Source organism: Hemiscyllium ocellatum, chromosome 25 (assembly GCF_020745735.1).
Source record: "Hemiscyllium ocellatum isolate sHemOce1 chromosome 25, sHemOce1.pat.X.cur, whole genome shotgun sequence".
NCBI lineage: Eukaryota > Metazoa > Chordata > Chondrichthyes > Orectolobiformes > Hemiscylliidae > Hemiscyllium > Hemiscyllium ocellatum.
The window spans coordinates 12,852,722-12,873,766 of record NC_083425.1 but is presented as its reverse complement, the minus strand read 5'-3'; the positions used below and the strand labels follow the sequence as shown (position 1 = coordinate 12,873,766).

The following is a 21,045-nucleotide window of genomic DNA, read 5'->3' as shown; positions in this document are numbered from 1 at the left end:
AATGAAATAGAAACTAAGATGATACTCAATTAAATCATATGATCAGCAAGCCTTAGATGGAACATATATCACGGTTTAGTAGCTAAGGTCTTGGGAGTTACCAATCCTTAAAAGATGTTACGTATAATATTTACAATTGTTTATGTATTTGCTTCCATTTTTGTTGAAGCCAGGATAATTATACTTCACATTTAGAAATTAAATGCACCATTGACAGACCTTTCTGACTACTTAACATTAATCTCAGCAAAAATAATTTCGTAGTGGATTTCTACTTACGTACATTATTACCAGATGGCTCGAAAGGCATAGTTTCCAAGTTTGAAAAGCAGTGTGATATGGATTGAGTGTGACCTCCAGAGGGTATTACGTTACCGGATCAGATGTGGTGAAAAGACTGTGAACCCCCCGCTGGCTAAATTCAAGTTGTTTCAAACTGCAGTCTCTAAGATTAATCAGTTTTGACAAAAATCTTTTATTGCATGTGATTTTTTTTTCTATGAGAGTTGGTTCTTTGTAAATTAAAGTGAGATTCTTCCTTTTTCTCTGGTCTGCTCCCACTAAATGAGCAAGGATTGTAAAAATTGAGTTTTATAATTTTGTAATTTTAGGATCAGATGCAATATTAGTATGAGTCAGTCACGAAGGAATTATAATTTTAAAACATGTCTCCTTACGTATTTGCAATTTTTTTAAAAACAGGTTCTGTATGCAAAGGAGTGCTAAACTGGTGCCTGGAGTTACACTGGACTTGATAGAAAAGTAAGTTATATATACAGTTTTTCAGTTTGGCTGCAATCTGTTTTGTGCTAAACTTGTTTTTCCTTATCTGCAGCCAAAGATATCTCAAACATTTTATCAAATCAAAAATTTGTTTTCATCAGCTTTCTTTTTCAGAGAATCCCTACTGTGTGGAAACAGACCACTTTGGCCCAACAAGTCCACTCCAATCTTCTGAAGAGCATCCCACCCAGACCCATTCCACCCACCCTGTTACTCTGCAGTTCCTCTGACTAATGTTTCTCATCAACATGTCCTGAACACTATGGGCAATTTAGCATGGCCAATTCACCTAACCTGCATATCTTTGGATCGTGGGAGGAAACTGGAGCGCCTGGAAGAAACCCCCACAGGCGTAGGGAGAGTGTGCAAATTCCACGCATACGGTTGCCTGAGCCTGGATTTGAACAAGGGTCCCTGGTGTTGTGAGGCAGCAGTGCTAACTGCTGGGCCACTGCGCCACTCACTCCCTATTTTGCAAAAATGACAACTATAATAAGTGCGCAATTATCAAAGTTCTTTCTGGTTTGGAAGACATGTGAAAGCTGAATCCCTTCCCCCAAGATATTTGATGCAATTTTATTGGGGTTCAGTTAGCTCAGTTGGCTTGATGGCTGTTTTGTGGTGCAGAGAGATGCTAAGGTTACTTTGGGAAGCGAGGAAAGAAATTGCAGCGTCTTTGGTGATGACCTTTGCATCTTCACTGTCCACTGTCGTAGTAGCAGATGATTGGAGGATTGCAAATGTTATTCCCTTGTTCAAGAAAGGGAATAGGGATAACCTTGGGAATGAGAGCAGTCAGTCTTTTGTTGGTGGTGAGCAAATTATTGAGAGGATTCTGAGAGACAAGGTTTATGATTATTTGGAAAATTAGCTTGGTTAGAGATAGTATGGCTTTGTGAGGGGCAGGTCATGTCTCGCAAGCCTGAGTGAATTCTTTGAGGATGTGACTAAACACATTGAAGGTAGAGCAGTGGGTGTGGTGTACATGGATTTTTAGCAAGGCGTTTGATAAGGTTCCCCATGGTAGGCTCATGCAGAAAGTAATGAGGCATGGGATACAGGGAAATTTGGCTATCTGGATAGAGAATCTGCTGGCCAATAGAAGACAGGGTGGTAGTTGATGGGAAATATTCAGCTTGGAACTCGGTGACAAGTGGTTTTGCATAGAGATCTGTTCTAGGACCTCTCCTCTGTGATTTTTGTAAATGACTTGGATGAGGAAGTGGAAGGGTGAGTTAATAGCCTTGCTGATGACATGAAGGTTGGTGGATAGTGTGCAGGGCCATTGTATATTGCAATGGGACATTGGTAGAATGCAGAACTGTGTTTAAAAGTGGCAGTTGAAATTCAACCTGGAAAAGTGTGAAGTGATTCATTTTAGAAGGTCAATTTTGAATGCAGCTTACAGGGTTAAAGGCAAAATTCTTGGCAGTGTGGAGGAGAAGAGGGAGTTTGGTGTCTACGTCCATAGATCCCTCAAAGTTGCCACCCAAATTGATAGAGTTGTTAAGGTGTACAGTGTGTGGGCTATCATGAGCAGTGGGATTGAGTTTAAGAGCCGCAAGGTTATGCTGCAGTTCTAAAGAGCCCTGGTTAGACCACACTTGGAATATTGTGTTCAGTTCTGGTTGCTTCATTATAGGAAGGATGTGGAATCTTTAAAGAGAGTTCAGGGAAGATTTACCAGGATGCTGCCTGGACTGGAGGGCAGGTCTTATGAAGAAAGGTTGAGGGAACTAGAGCTTTTCTCATTGGAGCAAAGAAAGATGAGAGGTGATTTGAAAAATGTGTACGAGATGATGGGCACAGATGGAGTGGATAGCCTTGGTGGAAATGGCTACCACAAGGGGACATAATTAAGGTGATTGCAGGAACGTTTTGGAGAAATGTCAGAGGTAGGTTCTTTACACAGAGTGGTGGGTGCATGGAATGCTCTGCCAGCAGTGGTACTGGAGTCACACATATTAGGGACATTTAAACCACAATTGGATAGGGACAAGGGTGATCGTAAAATGAAGGGTACGGAAGTTTGATCTCAGTAGGAGTAGGAAATGTTGGCACCACATCAAGGGCCGAAGGGTTCTATGTTCTAAGAGTGTGGGTTCAGTTTCTGCACTGGCTGAGGTTATCATAAAGAACTCTGCTTCTCAACCTCCTCCGAGCTGAGGCATGATGATCCTCAGGCTAAAGCATCATTAGTTGTCTCTCTAACAAGACAGCATCGCCTGTGGTGATGTAACCTTGAGTAAATTGCACTTTTCCATTGTAAGAAAATAACTGAGTGACTTTGGAAAAGGCCGTGTCATGAAACTATTGACGCGATAGTGCAATCTCGACAGCTGGGAAGTAAAATTGCCATTTTTGGCATTGCCCATTCAAGTTTGGTTTGTGAGTGTTCAGATGCACTTTTTATTTACCTCATTTTCCATTGTAGGTTTGAAATTTGATGTGCACATAAGTTAATTTTCAGATTATTAAAAAGAGAAAGTAAGTTATAATGGAAACATCTATATTCAAGGTTTGTAAATTGAGAGCGCACAATGGGGAATAATAACTTTTTATGTGATTGTAGTAAGATTTAATTTCAATGTCTCCTATGAGTTTTTGAATAGATTGTGCAGAGGTTGCTTTACTCCTGCTGTCTTATTGATCATTTAGTGACCATTTTATAATTGAAATCACTTTCGTGATCACATTAGAGAAAACTAATATTATTTAGCATTATAATTGCATGCTTACACTTTGCTATATTTGAGAGATGGAGGAAGGTAGAGGGGGTGGACTGTTCTTGCTTTTTCAGAGCTCAATTGATATTTCTACGCAAAACATATGAAATGGCAGTTAGTAATTCACAAATTGGCTCAAATTGTCTTGTTAATAAATTTTCAATCAAATCAGATCAGTAATTTGCTCCTAGAGTAAATTCTAAGAAATAATTACTATCAAAACAATTTAAGCCGTAATGTGGAGGTTCCGGTGTGGGACTGGGGTGGACAAGGTCAGAACTCACACGACACTACATTTTCATCCAACAGGTTTATTTGAAATCTCACGTTTTTGTGGTGTTGCTGCTTCGTCAGGTGAAGTCATCTCATAACTTCACGTGATGAAGGGGCAGTGCTCCGAAAACTTACGATTTCAAATAAACCTGTTGGACTGTAATCTAAGTCATGTGACTTCTGAGTTAAAACAGTTTAGCTGTGACTCAAAATACAGTATCTTAATCAATTTGTACATAAATGTTTAATCAGGAAGAGTTTAAATGTACTCTTTCATTAAATTGGACTATAATACTTTTGCATGCTAATGTGCATAATTAGTGATTGATTGGCAATGAATTTTGTTTTGGTGTATGCGTACCATACTTTACTTCCCATACTAGGTATTTTGGGTCCTTTCCCTGTGAGGTTGCTAAGTAGAATTAAACAAAGTGCAGTTTGTGCTGAAGTGATCATGAGAAATCGGATTGGACCTCAGCAAACTAATTGCACATAGGTGGAAGAAGTACATTCCAACCTTTTGGGTTGGATTTGAGCCACTGTCTGGTACATTGCACTAGATGGTTAACGGTCCTGTTGCACCTAACAGTAAAATGAAATAACAATATGTTTGCATTGACAAAAATATTAATTTCTTCAAATGTGTTTGGTTAACAGAGAATATTGATGAAAAGCTGTTTCTTGTGTCCTGAATGGACATGTGTAATAGAATTCCTCAGGAATCTGTATTTGGAATAGTACTTGTTTTGATGTGTACCAATTATTTGTCGAGTCATAGAAATGTACAGCACGGAAACAGAGCTTTTGGTCCAACTCGTCCGTGCCGACTAGATATCCTAGCCTAATCTAGTCCCATTTGCCATCATTTGGCCCATATCCCTCAAAACCCTTTTTATATATCTGTCCAGATGCCTTTTAAATGTTGTAATTCTGCCAGCCTCCACCACTTCCTCTGACAGCTTATTCCATATACGCATCACTGTCAGCATGAAAATGTTGCTCCTTAGGTTCCTTTTAAATCTTTCCCCTCTCACCTTCAACTATGCCCTCCAGTCTGTACTCTCCCACCAGGGGGGAAGACCTTGTCTGTTTACTCTATCTGTGCCCCTCATGATTTGACAAACATCTATAAGGTCACTCCTCAGCCTCCGGCGCTCCATGGAAAATAGTCTCAGCCCATTCAGCCTCTGTCTATAGCTCAAACCCTCCAATCCCAGTAACACACTTGTAAAGCTTTTCTGAATATTTACAAGTTTCATAACATCCTTCCTATGGCAGGGAGACCAGAATAACACACAGTATTGTAAAAGTGGCCTAACCAATATCCTTACAGCTGCAACATGACCTATACTCCTATAAATCCTATACTCAATGCACTGACCAATAAAGGCAAGCATACCAAACGCCTCCTTCACCACCTGGTCTACCTGCAACTCCACTTTCGAGGAATTATGAACCTGCACTCCAGGGTCTCTTTGTTCAGCAGCACACCCCAGGACTTTACTGCTGAGTTTGTAAGTCCTGCCCTGATTTGCCTTTCCAAAATCAAAACCTCACATTTATCTAAATTACACTGCATCTTCCACTGTCAGACCATTGGCCCATCTGGTCAAGATCCCGTTACACTCTGAGGTAACCTTCTTTGCTGTCTACTACACTTCCAATTTTAGTGTCATTTGCAAACTTACTAACCAAATTTTCATGTCCAAATCATTTATATAAGTGGCAAAAAGCAATGGACCCAGCACCAATTCTTGTGGCACATCACTGGTCACAGGTCTCCAGTCTGAAAAGCAACCCTCCACTACCACCCTCTGTCTCTTACCTTCAAGGCAGTTCTGTATCCAAATGGCTAGTTCTCACTGTATTCCATGAGATCTAACCTTGCTAACCAGTCTACCATGAGGTTCCTTGTGAAACACCTTACTAAAGTCCGTATAGATCACGATGTGGAGATGCCGGTGTTGGACTGGGGTGGATAAAGGTAAAAATCATGCAACACCAGATTATAGCTGAACAGTTAATTTGGAAGTACAAGCTTTCAGAGCACTGCTCCTTTGTCAGGTGGTTCGGGGAGACCATGCCAAGGAGCAGCACTCTGAAAGCTTGTATTTCCAAATAAACCTGTTGGACTGTAAACTCCTATAGATCATGTCCACTATTTTGCCCTCATCAATTCTCTTCGTTACTACTTCAACATGTTCTGATGAAATGAACCTCAAATGTGATAAATGGCAATAAAAATAATTGTAAGCTTCAAAAGGATGTAGACTGGTAAAAATAGGAACACTATTCCATGTGAGAAACTGATGTATATTTGAAAAAGAATGTGAAAAGACAATATCGACTGGCTGGATTGAGCACCAAAAAGACCTTCGCATACTCAAATATTTGAAGGTGACGGTACAAATTGAAAAGCTTTCAATAAAACAAAATCTATATTTTACAAATAGTGACATAAAGCAAAAGCAAGGGAGCTACACTCTTTATTTTAATAAATCACTGATCAGACCTCAACTGGAATATTGTCTGGTCCTGAGTACGACTCTTTAGGAGGCTTGTCAAGGTCTTAAATAAACTCTTGTAATGGTGACAAGGGGCCAAGATGTTAATTGAGAGGAGAGACTAGAGAAACTACAGTTGTTCTTGGAGCATTTGGAGAGATTTAGTATGAGGTGTTCAAAATTATTAAAATTTTTGATTAATCAAATAATGAGGAACTAATTAATTGTTAGGAGGGTCAGTGATCATACAGAGAGATTGAAGATAATTGGCAAAAGCACCAGAGGGGAGGTGAGAATTTTAATTCGTGGTGTATTATGATCGAGAATCTGTCTGATAGTATGGCTGAAGCAGGTTAAGTAGCAACTTAAAAATTAGTTAAAGACAGAAAATAAACAAGTGAGGGTAAAGTACAAGTGAATGGGACTAATTAGGTAATAACTTATAAAAAGGTGGAGCAGGCAGACTGGAACTGAAGGCAGATTAATGCTATAAATTCTACGAAAAATAGACCTCCTGGCTCAGTTTGTGAGCATGTGCATAACAAATGTTTTGCACCAAAGTTAATGGTTTTCGTAACTTTTGTATCAGTTTTCCTTTGACCTTCTCATATAAAGATGTCTGGAATCCCAAATGATTTGTGATTGCTCTAGAAAGCAGAGCGTGAGTAAGTCAATAATTAGTTTTTTGGATTTATGATATATTTGCAAAGCAATAATTTGTCCAGTTCTGATAATAGTGTAATACTTAAGTATGTAAAAAGATCATGCATTAGTTGTGTGACTACTTCGCTGTAACCAGCATCAGGAACGAACAACATTGGGTGACTCAAGCAATCTGTTCATCAGCTCTGCTTATTAACTTGAAACCAAATCTATTAAAATCAGTGTGCGAATGAGTCATGTTAGCTAATCCATTTTATTGGCCTGTTCGAGAATAATATCAAGATGATGGGAGGTGAACAAATAACTTTTTAAATGAATGGAGCATCATAGAAATTTGAGCAAATCATTTGAATATTTTAAAAATAAGCATTAATTGTTGTGACACAATATTTTGTTATCTTGGCAAATTTGCCTACAGTTTGGTGTAGATATTTGAATTATTTTCTTTTCTGTCCTGACAGTGGCGACATAATGATGCGCAGGAAATCTCTAACCAGCCTGGCCCTCAGTTCTGGTGCTCTGTGTCGCAGTACATATGTGCTCTGCTCACCTGGAGTCTTGAAATCAAGATAAAAAGCCTTCTCATCAAAACTTGTCTAGGTGTTGAAATTGACCTTAGTTTATCTCAGAGCACGGGCGGCACGGTGGCGCAGTGGTTAGCACTGCTGCCTCACAGCGCCTGTAGACCCGGGTTCAATTCCCGACTCAGGCGACTGACTGTGTGGAGTTTGCACGTTCTCCCCGTGTCTGCGTGGGTTTCCTCCGGGTGCTCCGGTTTCCTCCCACAGTCACAAAGATGTGCGGGTCAGGTGAATTGGCCATGCTAAATTGCCCACAGTGTTAGGTAAGGGGTAATGTAGGGGTATGGGTGGGTTGCGCTTCGGCGGGTCGGTGTGGACTTGTTGGGCCGAAGGGCCTGTTTCCACACTGTAAGTCTAATCTAATCTAATCTAAGCACCCACTTCTCATCTGAAGTAATGTCCACCTTATCAGGCCAAGAGTCTAGCTTCCTGTTGAACCAATACTTCAAATTATAGCTTACTGCCATATGCTTGGCAATCTGTTCCAGAGGTCCAACATACCCTGAGAAATAATTCTCAATATCGAGCCCAACCTGCCTTATAAAACAGTCAAGTTTTTTGGTCTTTACAAGCCTATCTAGTTTCAACTGAAGTTGAAGTGAACCACAAATTTGTTGTCTCTTTTTAAGCAAAGCTTGCGGCCCTTGTGCTGTAGTGAGACTGAACCTACTTCTGTGCCAGGAGGCCTGGGTACAAATCCAGCATTAATAGCACTTTTGAACAGCTTGATTAGAAAATATCTTGTGGTTTTCCCTAAGGAAAGCTAAGAAGTTAAAAAATTGCTCCCATCTTAGAACGAGTATCGCTTGCATATCATGCAGGCACTGCTACTGTAATGGAGGTAAAGAGTGAAATTATCCTAATCTGAGGTCACAGACCTGGGGACATTGCAAAGCTACATATTAACTGCAGATTCTGATAAAGGGTCACTGAACTCAGAACATTCCCCATGTTTGAAAGGGACTTTTGTGCCACAGTGGTAGTGTCACAAAAAGGAGTTGATGGGAAGGGTGAGGGCAGTAACAAATTAAACATACTATACATGAATGCATGAAGCATTAGAAATAAGATGGATGAGCTTGAGGCTGTTTTGGAAATTGGCAGATTCGATATTGTGGGGATAACGGAGATATGGCTTCAAGTGGACAGGGCCTGGGAAATGAATATTCAAGGCTACACGTGCTATGGTAAGGACAGACTGACGGGCAGAGGGGGTGGGGTGGCCATGTTGGTAAGGGATGATATTCAGTCCCTTGTGCAGGGGGACCTAGAATCAGGGGATGTAGAGTCAGTGTGGATAGAGCCAAGAAATTCTAAGGGTAAAAAGACCCTCTTGGGAGTTATCTACAGGCCCCCAAACAGTAGCCTGGATGTCGGATGTAAGTTAAATCAGGAGCTGAAATTGGCCTGTCGCAAAGATGTTACTACAGTTGTTATGGGGGATTTCAACATGCAGGTAGACTGGGAGAATCAAGATGGTATTGGACCTCAAGAAAGAGACTTTGTGGAGTGCCTCAGAGATGGATTCTTAGAACAGCTGGTGCTGAAGCCTACCAGGGAGAAGGCAATTCTGGATCTGGTATTGTGCCACGAACCAGAATTGGTCAGGGATCTCGAAGTGAAGGAGCCATTGCGAAGTAGTGACCATAATACAATAAGCTTCAATCTGCAATTTGAGAGGGAGAGGGTACAATCAGAAGTGACAATATTTCTGTTGAATAAAGGGAACTATGGAGCTATGAGGGAGGAGCTGGCCAAAGTTCAATGGTGCAATACTTTAGCAGGGATGACAGTGGAGGAACAATGGCGGATATTTCTGTGTATAATGCAGAAGTTGCAGGATCAGTTCATTCCAAAAAGGAGGAAAAATCCTATGAGGAGGCAGGGGTGGCTGTGGCTGACGAGGGAAGTTAAGAAACATATAAAGTTAAAAGAGAAAAAGTATAACATAGCAAAGATAAGTGGGAAAACGGAGGATTACTAAGAAGGAAATAAGCAGTGGAAAAAAAAAGAGCTACCAAGGTAAACTGGCCAATAATATAAAGGAGGATAGTAAAAGCCTTTTTAGGAATGTGAAAGGCAAAAAAATGGTTAAGACTAAAATTGGGCCCTTGAAGACAGAAACAGGGGAATATATTACGGGTAACAAAGAAATGGCAGAAGAATTGAATTGGTACTTCAGATCTGTGTTCACTGGGGAAGACACAAACGATCTCCCTGAGGTAACAGTAGCTGAAGGACCTGAACTTAAGGGAATTTATATTTGCCAGGAATTGGTGTTGGAGAGACTGTTAGGCCTGAATGTTGATAAGTCCCTGGGGCCTGATGGTCTACATTCCAGGGTACTGAAGGAGGTGGCTCGAGAAATCGTGGATGCGTTGGTGATTATTTTCCAGAGTTTGATAGATTCGGGATCAGTTCCTGCGGATTGGAGGGTGGCTAATGTTGTACCACTTTTTAAGAAAGGTGGGAGAGAGAAAGCAGGAAATTATAGACCAATTAGTCTGACCTCAGTGGTGGGAAAGATGCTGGAGTCTATTATAAAGGATAAAATTATGACACATCTGGATAGCAGTAACAGGATAGGTCAGAGTCAGCATGGATTTATGAAGGGGAAATCATGCTTGACTAATCTTCTGAAATTTTTTGAGGATGTAACTTTGAAGATGGACGAGGGAGATCCAGTAGATATAGTGTACCTGGACCTTCAGAAAACTTTTGATAAAGTCCCACAAAGGAGATTAGTGAGCAAAATTAGGACGCATGGTATTGGGGGCAAAGTACTAACTTGGATTGAAAGTTGGTTGGCTGATAGGAAACAAAGAGTAGTGATAAACGGCTCCATTTCAGAATGATAGGCAGTGACCAGTGGGGTACCGCAGGGATCAGTACTGGGACCGCAGCTTTTTACAATATATATTAATGATATAGAAGATGGTATTAGCAATGACATCAACAAATTTGCTAATGATACTAAGCTGGGTGGCAGGATGAAATGTGATGAGGATGTTAGGAGATTACAGGGTGACCTAGACAAGTTAGGTGAGTGGTCAGATGCATGGCAGATGCAGTTTAATGTGGATAAATGCATGGTTATCCACTTTGGTGGCAAGAATAGGAAGGCAGATTACTACCTAAATGGAATCAATTTAGGTAAAGGGGCAGTACAGAGAGATCTGGGTGTTCTTGTACACCAGTCAATGAAGGCAAGCATGCAGGTACAGCAGGTAGTGAAGAAGGCTAATAGCATGCTGGCATTCATAACGAGTGGGATTGAGTATAGAAGCAAAGAGGTTCTTCTGCAGCTGTACAGGGCCCTGGTGACACCACACCTGGAGTACTGTGTGCAGTTCTGGTCTACAAATTTGAGGAAAGACATTCTGGCTATTGAGGGAGTGCAGTGTTGGTTCACGAGGTCAATTCCTGGAATGGTGGGATTACCTTACAGTGAAAGACTGGAGCGTCTGGGCTTGTATACCCTTGAGTTTAGAAGACTGAGAGGGGATCTGATTGAGACATATAAGATTATTAAAGGATTGGACACTCTGGCAGCAGGAAACATGTTTCCGCTGACAGCTGAGTGCCGAACCAGAGGACACAGCTTAAAAATACAGGGTAGACCATTTAGGACAGAGATGAGGAGAAACTTCTTCACCCAGAGAGTGGTGGCTGTGTGGAATGCTCTGCCCCACACAGTTTCTGGATTCATTTAAGAAAGAGTTGGATAGAGCTCTCAAGGATAGTGGAATCAAGGGTTATGGAGATAAGGCAGGAACAGGATACTGATTAAGGATGATCAGCCATGATCATAATGCAGGCTCGAAGGGCAGAATGGCCTACTCCTGCACCTATTGTCTATTGTCACTGCATTTGAGCCAGGAGTTCAATCCCACTTTCTACAGAAGTGTCATAATACTTCTGAGCAGTTTGATTTACAAAGTATCTTAAGCAAAGCTGCTCTTGTGGGGCAGTGGTAGTGTCCTAACCTCAGACTAGGTGGTCTGGGTTTAAGTCTCATTCGTTTCGTAGGTGGGTATTAGCATTTTTGAACAGGTTGATTAAAAACAAATAAACAAAAATTAAGCCAAGTTTAAGACCCCTGTGGTGCAGTGGTAGTATCTCCACCTCTGGACAATGTCCAAGTTCAAGCCTTACTTGCTCCAGAGGTTTGTAACAACGTCTCTGATTTGATAAATATCTTAACCAAAGTGTGGTCAAATCGATCCTGAGGATAGTTTTTGAGAAATATATGGACGTCACTCTGAGTAGCAATGGTATGTTAAATTGGGCATTCATCTTGTGTCTCTCCCTTACACCATTTTTAAAGTCTCTTATTATCCACCGTGAGAGGCGATCAGACTGGATATTATTCCAATTGTGTAAGACCTTGATTTTGTCAGTCAAAAAGGTGGCTGTTACTTTGCAGTGTCAGTACAACCGAGAATCCAGTTTGTCTTTGCTATTGCTTTGTTGGGTTAACCATGAACCTTTTGAGAAGGGTATAATTATAATCGTGGATCTGTCTGTCACTAGTAGCTTCCACTTTGTTTCCTGTCGTGTATATATTGATTTAGCATTGAACCTTTCCAAGAAAGGCACAATGTAACCTTTTCATGTGCCAATGCTATGCTTCAGCAAGTTGGATTGTTTTCTAAACACGAGCCCATTTTTTCAACACGTCAAGGTCTGTATGCAGCTGTTGAGTGTCCTCTTCAGTCCGAACATGCTTGTATAACTTGCTACTGCCTCCACCTATACGATCATGTCCCTTGTATTTTTGAATTGCTGCAATCTGAAACTGAACTTTTAAGAATAAATTCAAACTTCTGTTATATTTAAAGCAAAACAAGTAACTGTGGATGCTGGGAATCAGAAACAGAAACAAAGATTACTGAAAAACGTGAAGAGATAGTGAGAAAAGAGATGAGACTTGGTACAATAGATGAGGGGAGCAAGTCAAATAGTCAAGGCAGGCAAGAGCATGGCAGTGAATGAGGTAAGACTGATAAATTAAACTGCATTTACTTCAATGTAAGAGGCCTGACAGGTAAGGCGGGTGATCTTAAAGAATGATTTGGAAAGTGGGACTGAGATATCATAATTACTGAAATGTGGCTCAAGGTGAGGCAGGACTGGCAGCTTAATGTTCTGGGATATGGATGCAATAGAAAGGATAGAAAAGGAGACGAGAGGAGGGGAAGCGACGTTTTTGGTTAAGGATAACATCGGTTGTACTTAGGATTCTCCTGAGAGAATGTCCAGTGAAGTTATTTTGGTAGAACTGAGAAATAAGAAAGGAATGATCACCTTTTTGTGACTGTACTTTATGTCCCACAATAGTCAGTGAGAAATTAAGAAGCAAATATGTAAGGAGTTCTCAGCTATCTAAGAACAATAAAGTTGTAAGGGATTTTAACTTTCCAAACATGGGCTGGGACTGCCATAGTGTTAAGCGATTAGATAGAGAGAAAACTAAGCGTGTACAAGAAAATTCCCTTATTTAGTATGTGCTTGTGCCTGCTGGAGCGGGAGCAAAATTTGACTTTCTCTTGGGGTAATAAGGTAGGGCAGGTGACTGAGGTGTCATTGGGGGGGGGGAGTGACTATAGTTCTATCAGTTTTAAAATAGTGATGGAAGAGGATAGACCGGATCTATAAGTTAAAGTTTTAAATTGGAGATAAGTCAGTTTTGATATTAGGCAAGACGTTTCAAAAGTTGATTGGGGTGGAGCGGGAAGGGGGCTCGCAAGTAAAGGACCTTTTAGAAAGTTGGAGGCCTTCAAGTATGAGATAAGGAGTGTTCAGAGACCATATGTTCCTGTTAGTTAGTAGGTGCAGGGAATGCTGAATGAGTAGAGAAATGGTCAACATATGTCAGATACAGACAGCTGGGATCGAGTGAATCCAGAGAGGAGTATAAGGGCAGTAGGGCTATACTTAAGAGGGAAATCAGGATGGTAAAAAGGGACATGAGATAGCTTTAGCAGATGAGGTTAAGGAGAATCCAAAGAGATTCTACAAATACGTTAAGGGCAGGCATAGGTCCCCTTAAAGATCAACATGGACCCACAGGAGATGGGTAAGATACTAAATAAATATTTTGCGTCGGTATTTTCTGTGGAGAAGGATATGGAAGCTAAAGAACTTGGACATAAATAGAGATGTCTTGAAAAGTGCCCATATTACAGAAGAGGTGGTGCTGGAGTCTGAAAATGCTTAAGGTGGATAAATCCCTGGGACTTGATCAGGTGTATCTCAAAACTTTGTGGACACCTTGTTGTGATATTTGCATCATCAACAGCCATGGATGAGATGCTGAAAGACTGCAGGGTCGCTAATGTGGTACCATTATTTAAGAAAGATGGCAAGGAAAAACTAGCGAGCTTTAGACTGGTGAGCCTGACGTCAGTGATGGGTAAGTTGTTGGAGGGGATTCTGAGAGACACGATTTACATGCGTTTGGAAAGGTAAGGACTGATTAAGGATAGTCAACATGGCTTTGTGCATGGGAAATTCTGTCTCACTAACTTGACTGAGGTTTTTGAAGAGGTGACAGAGAAGATTGATGGAGGTAGAGCAATAGATCTCAGCAAGGAGTTTGACGAGGTTCTGCATGATAGATTGGTTAACAAGGTTAGGTCACATGAAATCCAAGAGGAGCTAGCCAGTTAAATGCAAAATTAGTTGAAGGTAGCAGACAGAGGACGGTGGTAGAGGGTTGTTTTTTAAGTGAGAGGCCTGTGACCAGTGGTATGCCTCAAGGATTGATGCTGGATCCACTGCTTTTTATTATTGATATAAATGATATGGATGTGAATATTGGTGGTATAGTTAGTAAGTTTGCAGATGGCATGAATGTTAGTGATCTAGTAGACAGTGAAGATTATTTCAGTGTACAACCAGAGCTTGATCAGATGGGTCAATGGGCCAAGGAGTGGCAGATAGAGTTTAATTTAGGTAAATGTGAGTTGCTATATTTTGGTAAGGTAATCCAAGATAGGTCATAGACAGTTAATGGGAAAGCCCTGTGGAACGATGCCAAACAGAGTCCTAGAGTTGCATGTGCATTTCCCTTGAAAGTGGAGTTGCAGGTAGACAGGGTGGTGAAGAAGGTGTTTGGCATGCTTGCCTCCATTGGTCAGAGCATTGAGTATAGGAGATTGTACAACTGCAATAGGATATCCAGGGCATTAATGAGGCCACTTTTGTGAAATTGTGTTAATTTCTGGTCTCACTCCTATTGGAAGGATGTTGTGAAACTTGAAAGGGTTCAGAAAAGATTTAAAGGATGTTGCTGGGGCTGGAGGGTTTGAGCTATAGGGAGAGGCTGAATAGGCTGGGGCTATTTTCATGAGGCATGACTGTAGAGGTTTATAAAATCATGAAGGGCATGAATAGGGTAAATTGCCAAGGTCTTTTCCCGGTGTGGGGGAGTCCAGAGCTAGAGGGCACATTTGAAGATGGGAGGGGAAAGACCTAAAAGGACCTAAGCGGCAACTTTTTCACACAGGGTGGTGTGTAAATGGAACGAGCTGCCAGTGGAGGTGGTGAAGCTGCTACAATTGTAACATTTAAAAGGCATCTAAATGGATACGTGATAGGAAGGGTTTAGAGGGATATGGGCCAAATGATCTCAAATGGGACTAGATCAGTTTAGGATTTATGTTCGGTGTGGATCAGTTGAAGTGAAAGATGTTTCCGTGCTATATAGTCTCATGATTAGCACTCATCATTAAGGACTCTAGCGTAAAACCTATTCAATCATTTGTGAAGTTGATAGTGTTGTCTATCCGAAAGGGTTCTGGATGCTCAGTCATTGCATGTATTTGACTCTGGTAGATCTTTAGTTTCTCAGAACCCCAGGGATGTCAGAAACAGGCAGCAAAGTGATGTTGAAGCCGAAATCACCCATGGTTGTTATGATATGGACCGGGGTAGACAAATTCAGAAGTTGACCAACACCAAGTTAAAGGCCAGTAAGTTATCTGAAATGCCAAGCTTTTGCAGTGCTGCTCCTTCATCAGGTGAATGATTATAATGAGCGCAGGATCTGCTGCTTCTATTTCTTATTGTTTCTGTTGTCTTATCCACCTAAGATGGTGAAATAGATCTTGATTTAATACCTTATTGTAAAGACATCTTCTCCAACAGTAGCAGCACAGCATTGAAAGTGTTACTGTTGGTGATGTGCTTCTGTCTCTGAAGTGGCCTCTGTAAACGTCACCTGATTCCATGATGGCCCCTACAAACAAGCTACCTGTCGATATTCACTATCTTGGCTTGAATGAGGAATCGTGTCCCAGAGGAATTTAATGGAAAGGGATCGCAGCTCATATATCAGGCCTTTGGCAGAATTAAGGAACATTCTTTAGAATTGGTTAGAGCAATAATTAAGGCACTTTTATCATCATTAAAGATCCCAGTGAATATCACTGTTAAAATGTTGTACGTCTATCGTCCACACCTGGGTTTAGAGTATTACCTGCTTGACATTTCCCAAGTTTTATTGTATAATCCTGTTGTAGCATCATTAAATCAATAGAAATACGAAAAGCTGAAGTTTGAAGTTACTGAAGTCATCTTAAGGTAACTTCTTGAACCTGTTTATTGGAAGTCACACATAATGAGCAAATTGCTTGGACTTGCTACAAGTCATATGTCTGAGTTTATGCTCCACACGAGTGTGGCTATTTGATACTGTTTGAGTGCAGTTGAGACCAACCTGTGAGGAGCTAAGACCTTTTCCACTTTTCTGAGCAACTCTCTTGAGGATTTGCATGAGAGCTGAGGAACTGAAATAGTCCTTCTCCCTGAAAGGTTCCTAGAAGACTTGCTGTCAACATCCTCAGCAAAACATCTGAAGAGATCCCAGAGGGACAACTTCATGTTTTTAGTGATACCATCTAAATCTAGTGGTCTGGCTGTGTGAAAATACATCAGACCGAAAGCGATCTGAAACAATTTGTAACTTATCCTTTTATATTCTGAGAATTAATAATTATTTTCACCAAAGTGATTATTTTCCGATGTGAAATGCTGCAGAGAAATTATCATTTTTTTTTAATGTATATGTCTATGTGAGCACATTTGTTATTTAGATGGGTGAATCCTTATACTTTCCATGCTAGAAACTTAGCTTTGTTTCTTCAAATAAGTCTTGTTTTTATGATCAATTTTACATATTTAGAAAACGTGATATTATGAGGTCGACTTGTATTTTTTTTGAGAACCTGGGTTTGAAAGTTGTGGAGTTGTCTGGTCTTATAAATTTTCTTGAAAATAATCCTCTTTGTAATAATTGCTGGTCCTGGTTGCCTGAACTAATTTCAGGATGAACACCTGACTGTTTGACTGTGAACTGTGTTTGCAGGAAAGGAGTTTCTGTTTTGAAAGTTAGTTGGGAAAAGCCTGTTAAGAACAAGCTGTCCAGCTCATGTCTCCTGTTTCTGAATTTTGTTGAGAGTTCAGGCCAAAATCTGACTATTCTTCTGGAAGCAACTAGCTGAAAGAACTTCTCAATATTCTTTTCCTTGAGAAAGGTGCCTACCAAGGCCCCAGAGATATTCATACTTGACTAGTGACTTGATCATATGTGTAAAACCACCAGATTGATGGACTTTGGCAGATTCTATGTTTTATAAACGTTGTCTTGAAGAAGAACGCTCTGATTATTGATTTTGACTGATTTACATTTTAACTCTTTAAGACTTGGTCATTTTCAAATTGTTCTTTGTATTTTTCCACATGATGCCCATTTTTCCTCTCAATCCGCATTACTTTATATCAGTCTACATTAAACATTCAATATGAGCAAAGCCATGTGCATGGTTAGTATTTGGGCATCTTTTGAACCAAGTGACTATTGTCAAATTTACATTGAGTTAATCATTGACTGAAATACATTATGGGGGGGAAAGAAATCTGCTTGGGCAATTAGAAGCTAGTTTTGTATTTACCATAGAGTCATATAGCACGGAAACAGACCCTTTGGTCCAACTCATCCATGCCGACTAAGTTACCCAAACTAAACTATGATTTGTTCTGCTGTAATGCAGTAGTTCTGTTTTCATTCAGCCTATGTTATAAGAAAATTGTGTAATGGCAACACCATTTAAGCTCATGGCGCCGGAATAATGTTATAATACATGCTTTAAAAGTTTGTGCTTTAGAAACAAGTGTCCTCAATTTGTCAGTTGTATTATACTGAATTCGCATTATGGAAACACACATTGTAGCAGATCAACCTATAGTACCATTTACCTGTGTTCAGCCCATATCCATATAAATCTTTCATATTCCACGTGTCTGTCCAAATGTTTTTTAAAATTTTGTAACTACCCCTGCAACTACCTTTGGCAATTCATTGCACATATGAGCCACCCTCTGTGTGGAAAAAGTTGCCCTTCAAATCCCTTTTAAATCTTTCTCTTCTCACCTTGAAGTTACACCCTCTAGTTTGAACTCCCATATGCTAGGGAAAAGACCTTTGCTATTCATGTTATCTGTGTCCCTCGTGATTTTATAAACCTCTATTGATCACCCTTCAAACCTCCTATGCTCCACTGAAAAAAAGGTCCCCGCCTGTCAGCCTCTCTTTATAACTTAAACCCTCTAGTCCTGGTAACATTCTTTTCAATCTTTTCTGCGCCCTCCTCAATTTCACATAATTGCTGTAGCAGGACTGCCAGAACTATACACCGTACTCCAGAGGAGACTGCACCAGCATCCTGTGCAACTGCAACATGACGTCCTAACTCCTATATTCAGTGGTCTGAGCAGTGAAGACAAGCCTGCTTTCTTCACCACCCTGCTCACCTGTGATGCAACTTTCAAGGAATGCAAATAAAATTTTGCCAGGAAAGGTGGCCTGAGTTTACAGGGTTTGAGAGATTGAATTTTAAAGAGATGGAGTTCACTGCTGACCTTGAAAGTTGCCCAAAAAGATTTCTGGCATGCTTTTCACCTTTCCCGATGTAATTTCAATCTGGAATCATCAACATGACCTCTTGAGTCCACAACCAATGCAGTCATCAGGTTTAGTAATCTAAGCAATTCATTTGTTTGAAGACTTCTGAGACAGCAAATCAGGTAGTAATTATCCTTAATTTTGAGAGGGTAAAATAAAGATGGAGTCATACATATAGGAGTAGAACCTTGTTATGTCATGATTTTCTAAAAGTAATTTTATGACTTTTTAAAACCTGCAGTTTTAAAAAAAATCATAATGAAGAAATTCACATTCTACAAATATAGTAATAGTTTTTCAGGGTCAGAGTTGTTCATTAATCATAAATTAGTGTACCATAAATCACTTATGTTACCTTATATTTAGTAAAGTGTGCTTCTCGAGAGTTTTTACAACTAGATGGGTAGCATGAAAACTGCAAGTTCATGCCAAATCAAATCATTGCTAACATTTACATTTTTGAGGATTGTAACAGTGGACACCATAGTTGAATAAGAAATCATAACCTTTGTCTTTGTATTTAACTTTGAATATTGAGGCACCAGAAAATGTTATTGGTTTTGGAGTTGAATATTATGGTTTTGGAATGTTATGACTGCTTAATCCATGTTCTTAGTACAGCAGAACTGTATTTCTGCTAGAAAGTGTTTGATCTGTCAATTTATAATTCAACTGGTTACAATAACCAGGTAACTATTCAATGGTCAAAGGGACTAGCTTGTAACTGTCTATGAAGGCGGTATCTGACTAGGTTATGTCAACGTTTCCCATAGATAACAGCAAAATGTTTAACAGCAAATATAGATTTTTTTTGCAAGAAACATGGTGGATTTTATGCCCTGCTTTGTAGCAGCAGCTTGTTTGTGATAGGTGTGAATGATGTAACTGCTAAGAATTATTAATAGTACTTCTTACCCCTGCATAATGTAATTTGTCATTTTTAAGCAAGGATTGGTCTGCTTCTTCTTCGGTTCTTGTTTTCAATTAATCATTCATCCTTCCTTTCTGATTTAAAACAAAGCAACTGCAATAATGTCAAATGGAAAATAAATTGTAAAGTAGCTATTGACAGATTCCAATTGTTCTTCCTTAATTTTTTTTTTTACTTTGTTTCTGAACATATTGAATACGTAAAAATTTGTGAATTTTAATTCTTTGAAGGTTGACTCAGAGTGCATACAATGAGAATTTGTAGCTCCTGGACTTTTCTGATATATGTTTCCTTGTTCACTTTTTAAGAATTTTAATGCCTACTCCTTAAAACCTACTTCTGCAAGCAAAGGTTAGTTCAACTTTCCTCGGCTCCTCATGTGGCTTGGTGTTAAAATTTGATTGACACGTCCTCTTGTAGTACGTTTGAACATTTTACTGCATTGGCGTTGTTCTTATAAGCCATTGTTTGTAAGGGGCTTCTCACATTTTGGCTATGTATGGGAGTACAGTCAAAATGGCACAGTAAAAATGGTTTCCATCAGTTCCAAAAGAATTTAACTGGATTAATTAGGTTAGATGAATTAGATGAACCCCGTTAAATTCTTTTAGAGCTAATGGAAACCATTTTTATCTTCCACTTGTCTGCAAAGCAATATCTGTGAAATCAGTAAGCTTAATTGCTTTAATAGTTTTCATACTGAGTGTCAGTCTCTAGAATAAGTTATGAAGTTAATCTCTTGGTGCGTTCTTGGTTTCCTTAGCTGATAATTGTAACCATAAATATCTTGGTTTTACAAATTATTTTTCTACAATGACACTATTCGTTGTTTAAGAAAACTTGGGTAATATTCTGTCTCCCTTCTAATAACACACAACTTTATTCGCAGCAGCTCAGCAATGAAAGATGGATTTAATTGAAATGTATAAAGTTCTTTGAGGACTTGACTGGATCGATGCTGAGAGACAGTTTCCACTACCTGGCCTTTCTAAACCTATACGATCATAGTCTCGGGATAAGGGGCCATCCATTTAGGATATTTCTTTGCTCAGGGCTGTGACTGTTTAAATTTCTGTGCACAAAACTTTCATTTATGATATTGGATATTGCAAATGCTGTGGGACCTGACAAAATGAAAGGAATGGCAGTGCAGCAAAACATTGGCATCTTCCTGGCAGTGTGGAAAGTTGTTCAGTTTAGAAGAGGAAGGGTAAATCCAGTCTGTCTATTTGCCATCTCAACAGCCTTCCCTTATGGCGAAGTAATAGAAATTGTGGTCCACAGTATTCTGTAGGAGTATAATCCTCAACCGGGGATGAAGAATCAGGAGGGAGGCAGGATTCAGGCAAGTGGAAAATGTTTGTTCAAGCAGAAACCAATTAAAGCAGGGAGAAGGCCGAAGGATTCCTCCGAATCTTGCCTCTGTATAAACTCAGTTATTTGCTTAATCTTTAGCTCAGAGTAGAAGAGAGATCAATGCCATACTTGATTTTATAGTAAAAAGCCATATTTTTTATACACTGTTACAATAATCATGTACAACATGATCACTATGTCCTTCCCTCTTACTTAGGATCCCAATTCTAAGGGATATCTAATCAATGATGGGCGTCACTTC

At 39.9% G+C, this 21,045-nt stretch overlaps 1 protein-coding gene across 1 annotated transcript in view; it reads left to right on the top strand.

Annotated features, from left to right (window-relative positions):
* Window positions 1–21,045, top strand: part of rptor (regulatory associated protein of MTOR, complex 1) — a 383,050-nt gene that overhangs the window by 132,903 nt on the left and 229,102 nt on the right. Inside the window, exon 7 of the mRNA XM_060844826.1 lies at window positions 703–762. Coding sequence (XP_060700809.1) covers window positions 703–762 — 60 coding nt within the window. The remainder of the gene's footprint in view (window positions 1–702; window positions 763–21,045) is intronic.